Here is an 18,884-nt window from a genome sequence, read left to right as displayed (position 1 = left end):
AAAAATAAACTTTTGAAAAAGTTATTCAAGAAATCTTTACGATAAGTATTTACTCAAAACTCATTTACTTTTGTATATACGGCAAACAAATTCGATGCATTCATACTAAAGTTTAATTAAAGTGCAACTATGTAACTCAGATACCTTGAGATCGGGTATGAATGGTTTAAAACAAAATTTCCAATCTTTTATTCGAAATAAATACGAAAAACATTATAAATACATACATATGTACATAAATATGTTTGTACATACATATTTACTTACATTTGTATATTAAAACAAAACTGAAATGATGAAAAAGAGCTTCCCATGTACCATTTTACTTCGATTTTTATTATATAAGTACAATTCTGAGTTTATTTTTTTGATTTTATTTTTTATTATTGTGTATATGTATGTAAGTAAGTACGTAGTTTTATTGTCCTGTATTTCAATGTTTAGTATTTGACTGTATATTTGTATACCTGTGTTATATGTATGTGTTGTTGGTATATTAAATACAATTCTTTAACTTAACGCCAATGCATATGTTGAACTTTATACTCCTCCTATTCCAATAAAATTTATCATAAGATACATGTACATATATTCGTTTGCGTTCTTATCAATACAGCATAGAAGCTTTATAGATTACAATTTTATTTCAATGTTAAACCAATAATGTCTCATATATTTAGGTATATAATGTATGTATTAGCACGTGAAAGTTTTTATTTTGCAACTTTTCAAATTCAACACATAATTTATTGTCAAGGAAAAATATGAAATACAAACGAATTAAATAATGTTTTGGTGAATGGTGGAATTTACGTAAATTCGTGCGTAATATCATTACGGCCATCATTACATTCAAAATGTTAGGTTTTATATTTGCAATGCTTTTACTATAGTACGCGCATATGCAAATAATATTAATGTATGTGTTATTTATGTAAATAAAATTTACATTAATAAAATTTATCATAACATAAATACGAGTATCGTATTTGCTTATTGTTTCATTATTTTTGAATGTGTGTTGTTACATGTACGTACATATACATATGTATGTATGTATCTCAGTTGAAAAATATTTAAATATATGTATTTATATGTATATTTATGCCGTGTTCAATTTTGGTTTGTTTATAAGGTCATGCAGTCATTAAAAATGGTATATTGATTATACTTTAAATTCGTTAAACGTGTTTCTTGGTTGAGTATTTATTCTTCATTTTTTATATATATTTCGAAACTGAAGCTTATTTGTTGGAACTTAAACATTTTCATGGTTTGGCTTGTTAGTAATTGGTAAAATCGATATAAACAGTTAAACCGTTGGAAATCGTCAATACAGATTTAATTATTTTATTGTCCATTATCTGATATCTACTCTGCGAATATTATTGTAAGCCCTCGAGTACTTATTTTTACCGTGAGTTTTGTGGGTATTAACGGTATTGCTAAACGGCTGGCAATGTAAACTCCTGATGGTTTCTGCAACAAAATAAATATGCGTGAGCACACGAGACATATTGCACATACATATGTACGTATTCATAAAGCAGTGCAACTAGCTAAAAATATCCGTCCCAGTCAATGAGTATGCAGCACGTTACCGTATTTGTATATTATCGTATATCTTGCTGCAACAATGCGTACCGTGTACATTGTTTCAGCCAGGCCCTTTGTCAAGAATATTATGAGATCCCAAATTTATTACGACTGCATTGAAATTGTGCCGTGTTTTGTGGGTTTGTATTGGCTGGGATAGCCAGAAGTTGTCAGTGTGTGTGTACTCGTATTTTCCAATAGACATACATATGTACATATGTCCGTATGTATGAACATACATATGATTTTTGATTTCGTTTTTTTGGATGTTAAAACGCACAAAAAATTGCAAAGCTATTTCAAAAGCAATATAAATTATTGTCTTTTTAAAAATGCCTGAAAGCCTAGCCGAAGCTAGGTCTTGCAGCTCATGACCAGTAAGAGCTGACTGGAGGCCAGATGTAGGCATCGACAAAACATAGTTTTGACAATCAATTTTATCAATCGAATTTTAAGAACGACATTGTCATTGAAAAAGATGCGACAGTGTTGAGATAAAGCACACAAAATTTTAACAAATCTGTTACATCTCTGTGAGATTGGAAATTTTGCAGATACAGGTAGTTGGAAAACATCTACCTTCAGAACTGTAGCACTAACATGTGTGTACGAGTATACACAGAAAGAATTTGACACAAATCGGATTTAGACGCATGTGCATACATGTGTACATATGTATGTATGTAGGTATGTACATATGTACCTACTATATGGGCCTTGATGCTTTTAAGAGTAAAATTCTGTGCGGACCGAATAGCTGCAAGATTATTCAGGTTCTTTAACAAAGAGTGGAGAAAATGCTGCGGTGGCTGTAGTAGATTACTAGCTAAATCAGAGGAAGAAGATGCACTTTCCTGCATTCAGCGTAGGGTGGCAGACACAGAGTAAATTATGCATACAGTCCCAAGTGCAATAAAACAGAATTTAATGGCAATTTAATGTCGAAAACATTATCAGCCCCAGTCCTGGAGGGCTAGTGCACTTGCGCTTGCAAAGTGCGCATTCGACAAACAAACGGACGCACACTCCCAGCCAAATAGGTGGACACGAGTAAGCGTATCCTCATATGTGGGTGGGTGCGTGGGAGCGTGGGATGCGTGGGCATCTGACAATAGCCGAATCAGCAAATTTTTTGTTTCCAACGCAGAATACTAAGCGTCGACCGCAAATGGAGGACGCAAGTGCCGTGCAACCAACTGTCTGGCTTAAGCTCCGTTCTGTTTCTGTTCCTCTTGCTAAATTAGTGACAATGACAGTAGCCAAGCATCGGGCCATGCACAAAATTCGGTAATGTGCCTCCGTGGCTCCATCCCATGACATCTCATTGCTTTCCACGGCTTCCCCTTGTCTCCCATCCCAGTTTTTGGCGTCACCACAGAACCCCTGTATCAAATATACTTGAAGGTTTAATTCTTATCGCCCATTGTCCATACGGACTCGGTAAATAACAGTAGACGGGCAAGTAACGGAGAGAATCCTGCACTCCACGTCATTTGCACAAATGCGTATCACCCACCTACGATTCTAGTCTTTCCTATTAGGCATGGCTGCTGATATGCAACAAACTCACGAGCCCCACCTCCCCAATAATCGTACGACTGGCAGTTCCCTGTCCTGCAGCCCAGTCCAGGCGAACCATCACATCACCGTTGCATTGTGTTCATGGGCCACTGGCGACTACAGCTAGCTTTGCAATGGCAGTGGCAGTGGCAGTGGCAATGGCACTGCCGATTCCGATGCTCCTGCAGCCACTTTGGCGTGGCGTTCTCGATTGCATACATTTATGTAAATTCAAAGCCAACTTCATCACAGAAACATGGCCACCGCAGTTTATAGCGTACAGACACATGCGCACATAGACACATATTCGTATTTACATTCATGTGTATAGGCTCGCTATGGCTATGGCACTCTACTGTGCTGAAATATCGACGCCGAGCTGCGAATCGAGTACGTACTCGAAACCAAACCTAACCGTGAAGCTTGACGGTCCTACACGGCTTAAATGGAGCGTTTAAGCATACTCAAATAGAAGTTTGATCATTCACAAGTGTCCATAAATTTAATCGAGGTATTTGCAGTAATTTTTTGTAACGGCCAGTTACTGTAACATAATCAATTAATAATTTTGTATGAAAAAAATGATTGAAATCTTTCTGACACTCCTGTTAAGAAGATCTTACTGGAGTACACAGTGCTCCATAAGCCCGTGGGCCAAGCGACAACAAGGCGACAACACGTAACGCGCGGATCCTGGTACAAAACCAGCCCATCGACCCATGGGCGCGGGCACCGTTGAAATATCTTCGACAAGTTTTTCCGGACCCGTAGAATCGCGTTGTTGTCATTGCTCTTAAGCAGGGTTTAATATAATCGTGTTTATGTATTTACTAAGTTTGTCTCAATATGTTTGTATGAGCATTCCAAAGACATTGTTCAGATATACATATTTTTGTGTCAGATGAAAATGAGCCGGCACATATGTATGTTACATGCAATGCTTATTGTTTATAACCATATTTACAATGACTAAGGGAACATAACGATTTGCTTAAATATACATTTTCCAACATTAATCATGTAATTTTGATATTTGTTTTTTTAGTACCTAGTATTATTCATAGCGCTTATGTTCTATTATATGCATATTGTTCATTTGTATCGGAAGACATTTCTGCATTGCATTGTGTGGTATGTATTATTGGATTACTGTACATTATCTAATGTGAGCAAATAAGCTCACCATTGTTACATAAATTTGTAAGTTATTATTGTTCCGTTATTAGCTTAGGTAGCCTATTATAAAGTCTTGTTTTATTCAATAACATTTTATTATAGTTATTATTGACTGAAATATCAAAAAATTGTTTTCCATTTTCTGCACTTGTAAACAATCCCAAGTCAAACGTGAAAAATTGCTGAAAACTGAATTAATTGTCAATTTTTCCGCAGGATAAACATTGGGTATTCCGAAGAAGTTGATGAATTAACTATTCGCCGACATATAGTAAACAATAACAACAAATAACAATAAGAGAACATTAATTTGGCAGTTGGTTAAATTGGTTGACATTAATCATAAACAAATTGTGGTCACAAAAAATAATATAATGTAATGTACTATGTACAAAATAGAACGAATAGAATAATAATAACTATAATGAATATCAGACGCCCATTAGATGTACTTACTATAAAAAACAGTAACTTTTTCATCCCTGCCTAGGGATCTCACATATTGAACAAGTTGTGTTTTTCAGGAATTTTCGCTTGAGGCTTTTGAATTCATACCGTGCCGAATTTGGTGAAACAAATCGCTTTTAGTAGTAGTATTATTAGTAGAAATATAAGTGAAGTATAGAGACGATAGAGAAGATAGTTTCATTGTACATCTTTTAGCGGGTCTTGAACACACCATTTCCATAAGGAGTAGGGTTAACAAAATTAAAGAATTTCCAATATATAAAATAATGGCTAATTTTCATTTAAACGAGTTAATTTAATACACGGCAACGACAAAATATGTGGCAATGTGTGACACTATTAACTCTAGTCTAAAAGATTCAGTTTCGGAAGTTTTAAACGCGCATGATTAGCGATTACTATGCATAAACCATACCATGTACCAGATTTTCAGAAGTGGAGCTTGAAAAGATTACGATCCATTTTGATGCATGATGCATTGCTGTTGGTCTTTATCGAGAATTGACATATCAAATAAAATACGCGCTACATCGTGAAGAATCAGAATCGCCAAAATAATACAAAATCATGAATCAATATCAACACTTAGAACTTACGAAAAATGACTGCAATTTGACGTGATTGTTTTTTGGGTCGAGTCGCGAAGCTAATATCGATAGGTTCAGATCCGATTTTATTTACGACTGCGAGATGGTAAGGAATGAATCATAGGCGTTCACCAGCACCCAAAACATGATAGATGACACCTTATACATGATGCATAATACATTGTGCTGGTGAACGCGCCTATTAATAACATTCCAGTGGGTAAGTCGAAAAAGGTTTGACCGACAAATAATTTCTGCACATAAATTCTTGACAAACCGCGGTCCATTAAAGGATTTTTCCACGCTTTGTGGGCTTTAGACACGTATTTATTACATTTAAGCCAAACGGAAATGCAGTAAAATGGATCCTGGCTTACCAGAAATGTTTTTGTATCTATTTGGAAATTTTCTTGAAATTGATAAAAAAACACAAACATAGGTCACCCAATTCTTAAAATTTTTCAAATTGTTTGTACTATTTTGAAATGGAAAAGTTGGAATTGCTGCGTGGAAGTACCTCAGTACAGATTACTATAAGTTTGGTAAACACGAAATAAAATGTACATATGTAGTATGTGGATTCTTTAGTAAATTCTCTTAGTGTGCGTGTACTACGTTAATGTTAGAGAACCTGTAGCAATGCTTCCAACTTACATTACGTACAATATATTGTATGTAGGTATGTATATTAGATTTTCTTTGTCTAGCTAATAAGACAAACTAATTTTGTGGCAGACGAGTCAATTGATAACTACGTACTGCACAACCACCGGATCTACACTGACCAACAACGACAGACCCAGAACTATTCGTAACTTAAAAGCAGGAGTTGCATCGGCGGTTTTTGAGCAGCTGCATAGCTGCAGAGCTGTCCTGTCCCCTTCCATTTGTAGCATCGTATCGGAGATTTCTTGGGTAGCGTGCTTTTAAATTACTATATAGTACATACTCGTACACACAGACAATACGCAAGGAAGAAAAAACACCAGAGAGTTTGTCGCTATCGTAGTGCTGGCAAGCAGCTGCGACCCCGCACTCGCAAAGTTCCAGGGTGAACGGGGTGATGGTACAACGCCAGGCGACTTATGCGTCTTTTCATATCCGTTACGTGCAGGTAGTTGTGTATGTACTGAAAATGAATATATAAAACACACTCAGACGACTACATTTTAAATGAGCGAGTTGACTAATAGTGCAGCTCTGAAAGTGTTGTATTTAATCAAGTAACACAGAAGCATTAAGTGGTCTAGTTTTAATGGTTATTGCTCTGAAACTGAAACTTTAACAGTTGATCTTAAGGTATTCTGTAAAAATGTATGAAACCCCGAGTAGTATTCGTAGTATTGAAAGGGAGCTACTACATAGAAAGAGCGTTAGAAAGCCCCTTTCGTTCACTTCCCATATTCAGTTTCTTATAAGATTGGGCATGTTGTGGTTTCCTGTTCGTTGCACTTGCTCCTGACGCAAGAGAAGATCGAAAAGTTAGTGAAAACCACCAAGAGCTCCTTACGAAGAAATCGGTAACAGGAGCGTAGCCACAATACTCGTATATTTGCCCCAAGTCATAGTCCCACAGCTGAGCAAAGACATGTGGGCGCTGCTATGTAAGTATGTACGTAAGTACGATGTATGTATGTACGTATGTATGAAGACTTCTGTCGGCTGGTCCGGTGGGGGGATTGAATGTGTGTGTTTGTAACTGCCGATTATGCCTGACTACATTCTCGACTGCTTCTGGTCCTGCTGCTGCAGTATGTACTTGTGGAATTTTCTAAATCGTAACTTACCTTCCGCTCCGTTTATCATGCCGTTGACGTTTCCACTCTCAACTACGCTACCAGCATTACCACTGTTGGCGCTCTGGGGCACACCAATCCCACCGCCGAATACGTCGTTCTCCTGCTGCATTTGATTTGAGAAATGGGTTTCCTTGGCACGCACCACTTCGTTCAGTCCCTTGTTGTGGCCGGGTTGCTGCTTCCGACGCGGTTTAGCCGTTGTGTGCACGTGAGGTGTTGGCGTCGTTGTCGACTTGGGCGGTAATCGTAATTCTGGAAGAAATTGCACCAATTATGAAATACCGACTGCTTCTTCTTCTTCATGGAACTAAAGGGAAAAATAAGCCAGCGGAGTATCAGAGGGCCATGCCAAGGCGCACGGGGTTGGTAGTTTTCTATATCATTGTTTAAAGCAGACCCGAAATTTAAATTTCGCTGGAGGCTAAGAACTGCTTCTTACAAATGTATGCGTTGAATCTTTGCGAAAGTTTCATTTACTAGGAGAACAAGCCATCCTACCCATTTTAGGGCGACATTTTGCACATAGCATAATAATATTTCATCAAATGGGCCAGATCATTCACCGAAATGGGCCAGATCTGGCTAATATCCATAATTTAGGTACCATAACAATTTGATGTTATCTAAAAAGTCTACTTACTATACGAAGCTTTTTTATTCTAGTCAGTTCAAACGTGAATGGTAATGAACAAGATTGGGTGCTTGGTTACTGTCAATGACAATTATCCTTGTTTTAAATTCATGAGTGATTTAGTGAGGCGAATACGAATCCCGGGGGGTGGCTATCATTGAGTGTTTGCGTTTCCGCTGCAAAAGTGAAATATTCTTAGAAAGATCTAACTGAAAACCTTTAAGCTTATCCTTGGCTGCTGTCTATCGTCTATCTTAAACTAAAACTGGAAATTGAAATTGCGCCGGCAATGCTGATGCAGCTCTGGTGTGAGGGAGATAGGGTGCGCTGATTGTGCTATAATTCATGCTTATATTCTCTTCTCCATCTCTTGCTGGCTGACGTTGGAATGGAAGACGAGGACGAACTACGTAGATGGAAGATAAAGAAAAGGCTACAGTCGTCTTTAAATGAGTTCGATAAAAATAATGGAGCGACGGAAATCCTAGTTGATTTATTGCACGGAAACCGAACGAATTATACACACGACGCAGACACATATGTGCGTTGCTCTCTATACGTACGTATGTATTCTCCCACTTATTTAGTTCTCAAATGAATTGATTGCGTCGAATTTTAAGAACTATTGGGCTTACCCCTGCCCGCGTCCAGACTAGCATATAAGAAAGCATGTAATACATTCCCCTGCAAGCTTTTGTACTATGATATGATGTTTCAGCATTCGATGCTCTTGAAAAGTTAAAGGTCTTTCCCTTATTACCTTGCAGTCTAATGCGAGTTTCACTCTTTCCAAGGGCATTAACACTGGAGCAACTGTAGGCGCCGAAATCGGATTTAGTCAGGTGCCGGATGGTTAGGTTAAGATGCCATGTGTATAGGTTAATCATTTCTTCAGATATGTTGTACTTGTTCCCGTTATGCAGTTTGACATTACCTAAAATATGTTTCGATTTTAATGGGTACCAGAACATAGGCCCAACAATTCTATAGTTACCTTCATTGCGGTACCATCCATTCAGAGGCTTGGGATATACTTCTACAATGCACTCCAATGTTACCTCCCTTTCGACAGGTGCGCCGACCAGCTGGTTGACGGCTTTGATTGTAGGTGGAACTAAACGTATGTTGTTTTTGTTAATAACCCGTATATTCTTATTCATGTACATTATGTGTAACATTATCATTAATCAAAAAATCAATTATTCTTTGTGAAATAAGTATATGTGTACTATGAGAAGTAGTTCCTTTAATCAGGGGACGGGACTGACCGACTAGGCTATGGCAGAAAAGCTATACAAATACATATCTATGTACATGCATATAATATTGATCATCATCAGGAGCCGAGTCGAGATAGCCATGTCTGTCCGTCCGCCCGTGGCCGGATCTGTGTACATACATAAGTGTGTCCTGAAAATTGTCCACTTCCCACTTGTCGCCCTCGCAGAATGATATCCGGATCCGGATATCCAAAATAGGGAAGACACGTGAAAACCGCAAATGCAGAATCATGCAGAATTATCCTAGTCTTGACTGATTATTTATTACGTTTATAAATGTGTATCATGTATATCAAATTTATATTATAATCGTGGAAATCTCAATAATTATGGCAGCGTGATTTTCCAATGCATTCAGGTTTCAATTCAATAACTCTAATTTGTTCTTAATTTTGTATTAAGCCCGAAAATAATACGACATTGATAACACGCGGGAAAACAAATTATTCTGTTCCATTAATTTCAATAAGAAACTTTTCAAAAATAATGAATTTGAATACGATGCGACATGCCCCTAATAATACATACATACATACGTATATATTTATACATATGTATGTATGTATGTACTTCACCCCACCCTTCGATGCTTCAGATCTGTAACAATGTCGCGTTCAGCGATGGTGGCACTTGCTTTACAGCGCCTGATAAGCTTGCCTTCCAAAATATTATTGGTAGTGCGGTGGTGCTCCGCTTGGCGGTAATCAGTGGGTTTGGTAAGGCGTTTGATGAGTTTTATGTAATTTTCCCGGCAGATTACACCGACAGGCTAAGGACGCGCGGGACCGAGAGCATCGGCGGCGTGGTCGCAGTCAAAGCTTGCTGGGGCGGGCTGTTTTCGCAACTTCGTACTGCGCTAGTGTCTGTGTGTATCGTGTATGACTGTGACGATTGTTAAATCTGCTCCGATGCGGACAAAGGATTACGAGTGTGCTTTTTTCTGCTGTTGGTCGCCGTTGCGCTACAGTGGTGTGTGCCTTACCAAAGAATAATTTAAAGTCATAAATAAAATGGATTAAAGCTCAATGATCCGTACATCAAAATAAATTTGGTTCTCTTGGAACTGGGCAATGAACGATTTTTAAAGCCTCTCTATTGAAGCAATGGCTTATGTTTGCTCGTAAGGAAATACGCCTGTAATATTGAACGCAGCGGGGTTTCTTGCCATTGAGTACAGGAACTTCTATTCTGTCATTACGTTAACTTGAATATCGAGTGACAATTTTCCAAGTTATCAACAGTAAAAATTCTTGCTTGTATCAACAATAAAACATAATAATATAAATGAATTTCCAGCCGCTTCTCCGCTATTACTTAATAAATATTAGCTGGAAATTTTTTAATTTTTTGTACTGTACTCTATTCTGTTGGTACCGGGTATACCGGGTATACCGAGTACACCGAGTACACAGTTCCCAGCAAATTTCGCCACCAACACACAAACCGGCGTTGCCTGCATTGTTTGCAAATTGCAGTGGTGAATGCCAGCTTTTAAGATCTAGAAATGACACGACAGTTCGGAGACAGCAGATTGGTTATTTCGGACGGCGGATGGCTTGGACATTTCTACAATTGTTAACATTGAATTTGCATTTTACTGATTTTGACGTAGACACATGGCCAAAAAATTGTGCTGTTGTAGTTGTAGTTGTATCTGTAGTCGTAGTTGTTATGTTTGCCTTGTATGCCTTACAGCACACAAACTATTCAAACCCTCTCTGCTTGTTCTGTTCGGCTTAGTTTCGCACAATCACGGTCCTTCAGATTGCATATGCCACTAGGCACTGACACACCCACACATAGGCAAAGTTTAGTAAGCATGCATTTGTGTATGTGTGCATGTTAGTCATAGTACACCAACAGTTGCACTAGTGTTAATACGAGTATATAGGCACGCATTAAATGCACGACTGTATGCATGTACGATTACTATGTACCAACTATTCCAAATATCATGCGGACAAAGAGAATCAACAGCTCTTGGAAATATAAAGTTACGTTTTTTTAAAACTATCTTTGCGTTTTAGTTGGGTACGATTATGTACTATGAGGGGTATGTATATTGCGGTAAGTACATAAATCGTATGATTGAATCATTCGTTCCGATGGAATTGGGCCCTGCTCTCGGCTGAAATCCAACTATCAAAAGTTTTCACCATTGGAATTCTGAATTTGACTTTACGATGTCATTGTGTTGATTTGTGTTCTTGTGGCACACCATCGCCATGTTCAGTCATCACCCCCAGGGATGCTATTGCAGAATTTTCATTTGAAGTTGGCCCTCTATATCTATTTTTGTGGAGCAGAATCAAGTGGGTGCAACACAAACGCATGTCTTTTACACTTGCACGAATATTAGAGTTTATGGAGCAGACTTTAAAACACGTAGTGCAACAATTAAAAAATATTTGATAATCTATGATAATGTAAAGTACTTAATTTGTATCATATTCTATAGTTAGAGTCTGTAATCATTTATGCAAATGGTTTTATGCAAAAACCATACACACATGCATACATATGTACGCTCTTACACTGGGGCTTTAAAGTAAAAAAAATCAAAATAAAATGGGTCTCTCATTGGACTATTCCACCTCTTAGCCAGCCTTATAATTCGTGGCGCGGTTCTTTAAAATGCTTTTGATTATTTCCAAAAACGATGAAATAACATTGCACAAAAACGTGACTAACAAACACCTCAAAATGAATGCTCTGATTGTATTGTCTTTTCACATGAGAGTCAATGAAATGATATTTCAATCGGGTTTTATTGACTTTTAATGTTCTTGTTCCGGTGGACCCTCCTAAGGAAATGCCCATGTCCTAGACGACGTGTTAACAACACTAGGTCTGTAACATAGTATTTTTCTTAGGTCTGTTTCAAAATCCGTGTGTAACGACACACAGGGACATGAGATATTTTTATATAAGATTACCTATAATTATTTTTAATATCAACTTACAGTTTACGTGTACGTCAAATCTCTTGCTCACTGACGGCGGCACACCGTTGGAAGCAATGCAATTGTAGCCACCCATATCTGTACGTTGGACATTTGTCAAAGTGAGTCTTTCTCCGTCCACGGATTTCAGTGCTGTTACAACAAAAGATAAAAATGTATTCGAATAGGCTTTAGTCATTCAAAAACTTCAAAGAGTGTATGTATGCGTCGTTTTATTCTTGCTATAAAACTGATTCGATCTGATTCAAATTCTCCAATCTTGTATCTTCGTATCTTCGAAAATGTTGGATGTCATGGATGTGTGCCATTTGAGGCGCACACAGTGGCTCGGTTTCTCAATCCACGTTGCAAAATCATAACTTCTAACTAGGGTGGGCATCTGTCTGAGACAGTTTGATACAAATATCTCTCTGTGATATAAAATAGTTTTGGGTCGTCGTCGTCGCCCGAAATTTTAGTTGCATAGATACAAATGTATCTCATAGATAAAAATGTATCTCATAGATACAAATGACTGATAAGTTAATTCTTGACAAATCGCATTCCATCAAGGCGATTTTTTTTGAAGCTTAAGCAAGTGAGAGTGTGAATAAGTTAGGTCTTCATGTTTTCCTTGGTTTAATGGACAAATTTAAAATATGAGTTGCTCAAAAAAGGTAATTATTTTCCCCGAAAACAATTTTTAAGTAATATTGCTATGTAATATTCGGTATTTACAGGTATATCTATAATTTGTATATTCTTTATTTTGCTACTCTTGCGCCTCTTCTGATCAACGACTTTCTGTACCGTTGCTTGACTACACTTCCCTTTAACCAAAAGTCTACAAAAGCTCCAGATCCTCTTTAAAACTGCACTTAATAATACATTGTGAGTCCTTAAATTTTAAATGCGTTGCCACTCAGTTCCCTCCCGAACAGCGGCAAAGCTGCCACTCACGTACACGGGTATAACACTGATCGGCGTCAATACAATAGCACTTTTTGTCCCTCCGCTCTAAAAGCATTCTCTATTATGAATATTGCGAGGACTCATAAATTGGCACTTCAGGCCTGTCTCTGCCTCTCAGTATGGCATTTCTGGGCTTGCACAAATCTACTTCTTCAAAAATACCTTGCTGCGATTTTAGCCAACGAAGATTTTTTCCGAGTGTGCGGGTAGTACTTGTATTTTAAAGGGGTAAACTTGTTTCATATATATATAAGGGATCACAATAAGAAAGACCGCGAAGCTTCGTTGCTTTCTTAGACCCGATTTTTATCAGAATTGTAATTGTCGCTTAGGTTAAGACATGGGTGATAAGATTGTGCAGTTTATGCGATCGGCAGAGGGACTCGATCTAATGGGTTGCTGTATACAATGGAAAGAACGGAAACGGAAAGTGTCGTTTCCCTGACCAATTATTCAAACGCAAATTTCAGGTTGCGTTAAAATAAAATTATACAATATAAAAAGAAGGCATAAGCTGAATTGCCTTGTGAAGGTGTCAAATCTATTTTAAAGCATCAATTAGTCATCTATTTTTCCCCCCTTTCTTTTCTTTCTTTTTCTTTCTTTTCCGCAAGGAAAATGTTCCCGTTTTTAAAAGGGGAAATCTGGCGTCATAACGGCGTTACGTGAAAACGGGAGCAACAATTTTTGTGCCAGTGAAACCATCATGCGTGATACATTTGAAATATGCTCTTATTTGTGTGGAGTTTGTCTTCTACATATGGATGCATGTATATTCCGCTACAGTATCCTGCTTTACGAGACTAGCTCCGCTTGGCTTGTTGTAAAAACTTCAAACAATTGATGATTTTATGCCAACCAATTTTTACGCCTCGAACCAGACCGATGTTTTCTGATAGATTTGCGGCTTGACCATTTTTAATGAATTATGTTTTTTTTTTCTAAACAAACAAAATCGAGCTATTTCTAAAAAATTACATTTGTGAAAAAATCAATTTTTTCTTTGCGTACAGCGATACCAAACGACACATAAAATATATTGTATAAATTACATAAATCGTAAGCTCAAATATATACTGGCTGAGTAGCGGGCATACAAGTAGAGTCGCGGCTTTTGCCGCAGCTTACAACGGGGTGAAATTTTCGAACATTTAAGTTTTCCCGCTTATTACGCCCATTTTACCGTCCCGCCCACTTTAATATTTCTTTACGAAGTTTCATTCATGTTCACTGATCACATTCATGTATGATCACTGCTCGACTAGACCACTCGACGCGCTGATTTTGTTATTGTTGGACCACTCCCAAACTGAAAAGGGTGCCCTCCACCAAATTATATGTGTCATACTTACTTAGTCACAAGTAATTGTCTAATCGGACTAATTGGTATTCAAATAGTTTTCTATACTACCATAACGATTTATTGCTACGATTTCGAAGCTGCTCTGTGAAGTTAAGAAATAGTGAAGCCAAGAAGCTAAATATCCCTGAGATACATATGCATGTGTACCCACCTTGTTTATCTCTGCTCTCCGCTCGAAGTATAATATCCTTTCCTGTTTCACGCCGCCACTGCACCTTCGGCTCGGGTACGCCAGTCGCACTACACACGAGTACAATACTGCCACCCTCAGTGCTGACGCCTTCCTCGAGATTATGGTCTGGGTGATTTAGAATATCCGGTGGCACAACAACATCTAAATAGCCTGACTGCGAAAAAACAAAGTATGATTCGTAATAAGCGAATGGAAAAGCTGTACACCGTCTGAGCCGTTTAATGCTGCAGAGTATGACTGCCCAGGTGGACTCTCTCCCTGGCACATAGCACACAGGCACTGAGGGTAAGGACACCTTTGGACTAAGGACTAAGGATAAGCCCTATGGGAACATAGTGGGACAGACATGCACTTACAAGGCTCTTCATGGGATCCGTATTCACTTGGCACATGTAGCTGCCGGAGTCATTTATCTGTACGCGAGATATGTGAAGTTTCCAGGTGTTGTGGCCGTTGTGTGTCACAGATAATCTGGGATTTAGTGAGACCATGTGTGTGTGTATACCAAGTATTGCTTTTGAATCAGATTTAATCCATGCCACCTGAAATTGTAAGAACATAGACAGATACACACACGGCCACTGCCACGACGTCGTTTTCGATATGGGGCAGCATATTTCCAGCACAGCACCCCCTTGCTCAAACAGTCTTAAGCTGAGCGCAGAGCCTGTGGATCTGAATATAATATAACCAGAGTACATACGGCTTAAATGCATGTGTATGGCGAGGCGAATTTCGTGTTATTATTGCATTAGCAAAGGTCACACACCAAATAAGCAGGCAAACATACAACAGGTATTTACTAGCCCACAACTCTAAGCAATCGATGAGTCTGTACATTCTACTTTATTGTATGTACGGGAATGCATAAGGTTTTTTTCGTCAATACGAACTTCTTTGTAAGCTCTCAAATTTAGTTGGGATTGTTGCAAAAACAAAGCAAAAACATGTATTCAAATATATAAACTTCAATTAAAAAAAAACAGGTTTCGCATTTTCTGCGTCCATTAGCAGTTCTATTCGAAATTCGATCCAAACATAAAAATGATCATAATTCGCTTTAGGGTAACACTTCTACTATGACCCATGCTCATGTAGCATTGAACAGAAAAATGCTAAAGCCCCTTGTTTCTGTATGAAGAATCCTTTGACATGCCTCTCGATCACCGCCCCCTCAGCTTAATCCACTATTTGTACTACCACTTCCTTTCTAGTCTTCACGCCATCTGACGCCATAAAATATGATATCTTTAATGCTCCTCTTAACATTATTTTACAAGAATTGATATATTTATTTGAATTGACGAATCTTTCAGCTATTTATTAATGGATATATGTATACATAAATATACTTATCGTCTTAATGAAAAACATTATACATACCCGATATTGGCCCAAATTGTCAACAACACATGTGAAGGATATGTCTCGTCCTTGGGGTACCGTAATATTTGTCAATTGCGCCAAAAACTCGGGGACGATTTCATCTGGTTCGCTATGTCCTTTAATTTTAGAACAGAAATATATGTTAAGGGCAAGTTTGTTTAGATATTAATTTCTCTACTCTGGGAAATAGTGCGGAGATAAATGTTAAGTTTTTAAGATATAATTTTTACCCTCCCCATATCAATTATACTTTAAAAGGGCTAAGTTGGGTAAGTAGAAGTTGAATCCACAGGAGCCGTCTTCGACCTCTCAAATTATTACTATCTTGATCAGCGGCAATAGGCGAGTCGATTTATTCACGGTAACTTTAAGGTATAAGCACATATGTATGTATATGCATATTAAATACATCTATGTACATATGGGCATATCGGATAGATGGTCCACCATGCCAAAGATTTATATGTCGATAAAAACAGATTTCCATATATGTATGTATGTATGTACATTTGTCCGAATATCATATATAATCTAACTTTAAGGAAAGGGGTATATTTTCAACCTATATTATCCTGCAATTTGGTATCGTAAAATCAGTAATGTACGTTAGATACCTCAGCGGATTTAAGGCAAAACGAGCGGGAACGCTCGCCTTCGCCAGAGGGCACACACTGCTCGAGGAAGAGCCGGGAGAGACGGAATGAGTAAGCGCGTGGATGGGTAGTGTAGCCAAGCAATTTAATTAGCTCCTTCTGGCTTATCTATGATAATGATCCATTTCCAACCAGGTCATTTTACATGACTTGGGTTTTCGGGTTTCTCGTGTCTGTAAATAGTGGATTTTCGCACTTTGCGGGGCCGCCGGCCTTTTATCGCTGGGACTAACTCTTTACATTTTACCACTTAATATCTATAATCATCTGAACTTAGAAAACTTGAACATTTTTTTCTTTCGTCCTCTTCATTATTTATCGTTAGTTCTTTTAGTATCTTAGCCCATTATTAGCAGAAAATTGTTAATTAAATAAAAAATAAAATAAACGTGATTCAGTGTAATATCACAGGAGTCACACACAAAAATTGTGTGCTCTAGCTTTTATAGTCTCTGAGAACTAGGCCTCGAGCAAGACGGACGGACAGCCGGACAGACACACTATGGCTATTGGCTATATCGACTCGTCCATTGATGCTTATCAAGAATATATATTATATTATAAGAAACGCTTACTTCTGGGTGCTACACACATCCATTTTCACCACAAATATTATATACCCCTATACTCTTAGAGTAACGGGTATACAAAAAACTAAGATATATATCCCTAAACTCTTCGACTGCTTCGAGTGACGTAAAATGCATACAAATCCGGATGCAGTGTATAATTTATTGGCTATAATTAATAATCAATATTCAGGGTCCCTGGTAATAATACTAGAATAATAATATGTTATGCAAATATTGTACGGCTTAAATGAATATTTAATACAAACATATGTATGTATGTATGTATATGCATATTTACCTTGTGTGTGTGGCAACGAATGACCTCCGATTTCGCCTTGCCCTTTGATAAGTAACAAAACTATGCCAAAAGCTATGGCTTTTGTGCTCAACTTTAATTGAATCATTGCAACAGTCTTAATATTTGAACGTTTGATGTTCGATGGATCTTCAGGTACAGTATATACTTTTTAATGCAGTATGTATAAAATACTCGCTACTCGAGTTGATCCCTTGCTCTCTATATCTTCATACGGCATCGCCATCCACGTTTATTGTCGTGCGCTTGCATTCCTTGTATAATTTCTCGATAATATTGATCTAAAAATATTTTCTGTAATGGTAAATGGTATAATATATAAAAATAAACATGGCTGAACCCTGCCACGTTCAGCATCCATTGTGATGGAATGGGTGAGAAATGAGGAATAGAACAAAGCATTTCATTTATTCAAAAGCAAATGTGGGCAAAGATGACATGTCTGACCAGTCCGGCCGCCAAATACTTTCTGCACGCAAATTCTCGATAGATCGCGGTCCCACGAGTGTATTTTTTCGTTGCACGAGCGAAGCAGGTGTGCAGGGGGGCTTGCCTTCTGGTATATGTATAAAAATATATACATATGTATCTAGATGTATGTTCAGTGTGCGCCGTCTGGAGCAGGTGAGCAAAAGATTTACGAATAAAGTTTTATAGGCTACAGAAATCTTAAGATTACGCATACGCAACTGGGTACCGACTGATTCTGCGTTTTTAGTTTTTCTTCAAAGTTGTGGATGCCACAGATTTTCGTCGTTTTTGGGGACGGGGCAAAATTTTGTAACACTGTGCTACCACAGGAGTCTGGATACAAAATTTAGATATGGCTCAGCTATTGATGATGTTCAAGAATATATGCTTCATGGGGTCGCCGATATCCAAAACATTTGATCATGGTATTTACTTATTCGTGTCGATACAATGCCTACACCTGAAGATATTTTTAATGTTTCTTGAACTTTGCCATTTTTGTTATGTATGCAAGCTTATATAATAATAACATGAAATAATTATATATATGAAAATGTCTTTTTATTGACATTTCGTGTTCATACACGAACACATTTATAATTTACCATCATTTATAACATAATGAAGTCAAATACCAAGAATTCGTTGGAGTCCGTTAAGAGTACCAATTAAGAAACAAACGAAAATTATTTATAAATAAAAAAATCATCGAAAATAACGAATAATCGGCTAGTCTCCGTTTTTCACTTTCACAAAAGTTTTTTGATTTACTTTTGAAATCACATAAATTGGGGCTCACGTTTTCACATTCCGCAAGATGTCTTCGTTTTCAAAACGAAAACATTTTCATTGACGAAATGAAAAGTAAACGGCTTTTTATACAACAAACATATATAAAACATTGCTATTTTTTATGAAA

General features: G+C 37.6%; 1 protein-coding gene across 2 annotated transcripts; it reads right to left on the bottom strand.

Moving 5' to 3' along the window:
- Positions 1-1,006: 1,006 nt before the first annotated feature.
- Positions 1,007-18,037, bottom strand: LOC117188761 (lachesin). 2 transcript variants are annotated; one of them, XM_033393101.1, is made up of 9 exons: positions 17,477-18,037; positions 15,951-16,069; positions 14,924-15,109; positions 14,526-14,721; positions 12,061-12,192; positions 8,812-8,931; positions 8,578-8,751; positions 7,175-7,438; positions 1,007-1,479 (listed from the first exon to the last, which is right to left on the bottom strand). In XM_033393101.1, exons 1-9 carry the CDS (start codon positions 17,580-17,582, stop codon positions 1,361-1,363), a joined length of 1,416 nt encoding a protein of 471 aa, XP_033248992.1. In that variant the 5' UTR covers positions 17,583-18,037; the 3' UTR covers positions 1,007-1,360. The 2 variants fall into 2 exon arrangements, with proteins under 2 accessions (XP_033248992.1, XP_033248991.1); XM_033393100.1 differs by having other exon boundaries at positions 1,388-6,516; positions 17,477-18,014.
- Positions 18,038-18,884: the final 847 nt, after the last annotated feature.

The sequence above is a fragment of the Drosophila miranda genome, chromosome 4, assembly GCF_003369915.1.
Source record: "Drosophila miranda strain MSH22 chromosome 4, D.miranda_PacBio2.1, whole genome shotgun sequence".
NCBI lineage: Eukaryota > Metazoa > Arthropoda > Insecta > Diptera > Drosophilidae > Drosophila > Drosophila miranda.
Note: the sequence above shows the minus strand (reverse complement) of the source record. Positions and strands in the feature narration are given on the sequence as shown.

Coding starts and splice junctions, on each gene's coding strand:
- LOC117188761 (XM_033393100.1), bottom strand. CDS start 17,582: ATGATTCAATTAAAGTTGAGCACAAAAGCCATAGCTTTTGGCATAGTT. Junction 16,070..17,476: donor TTCGTTGCCACACACACAAG/GTAAATATGCAT, acceptor CTAAAATTAAAG/GACATAGCGAACCAGATGAA. Junction 8,752..8,811: donor TGGATGGTACCGCAATGAAG/GTAACTATAGAA, acceptor AACATATTTTAG/GTAATGTCAAACTGCATAAC.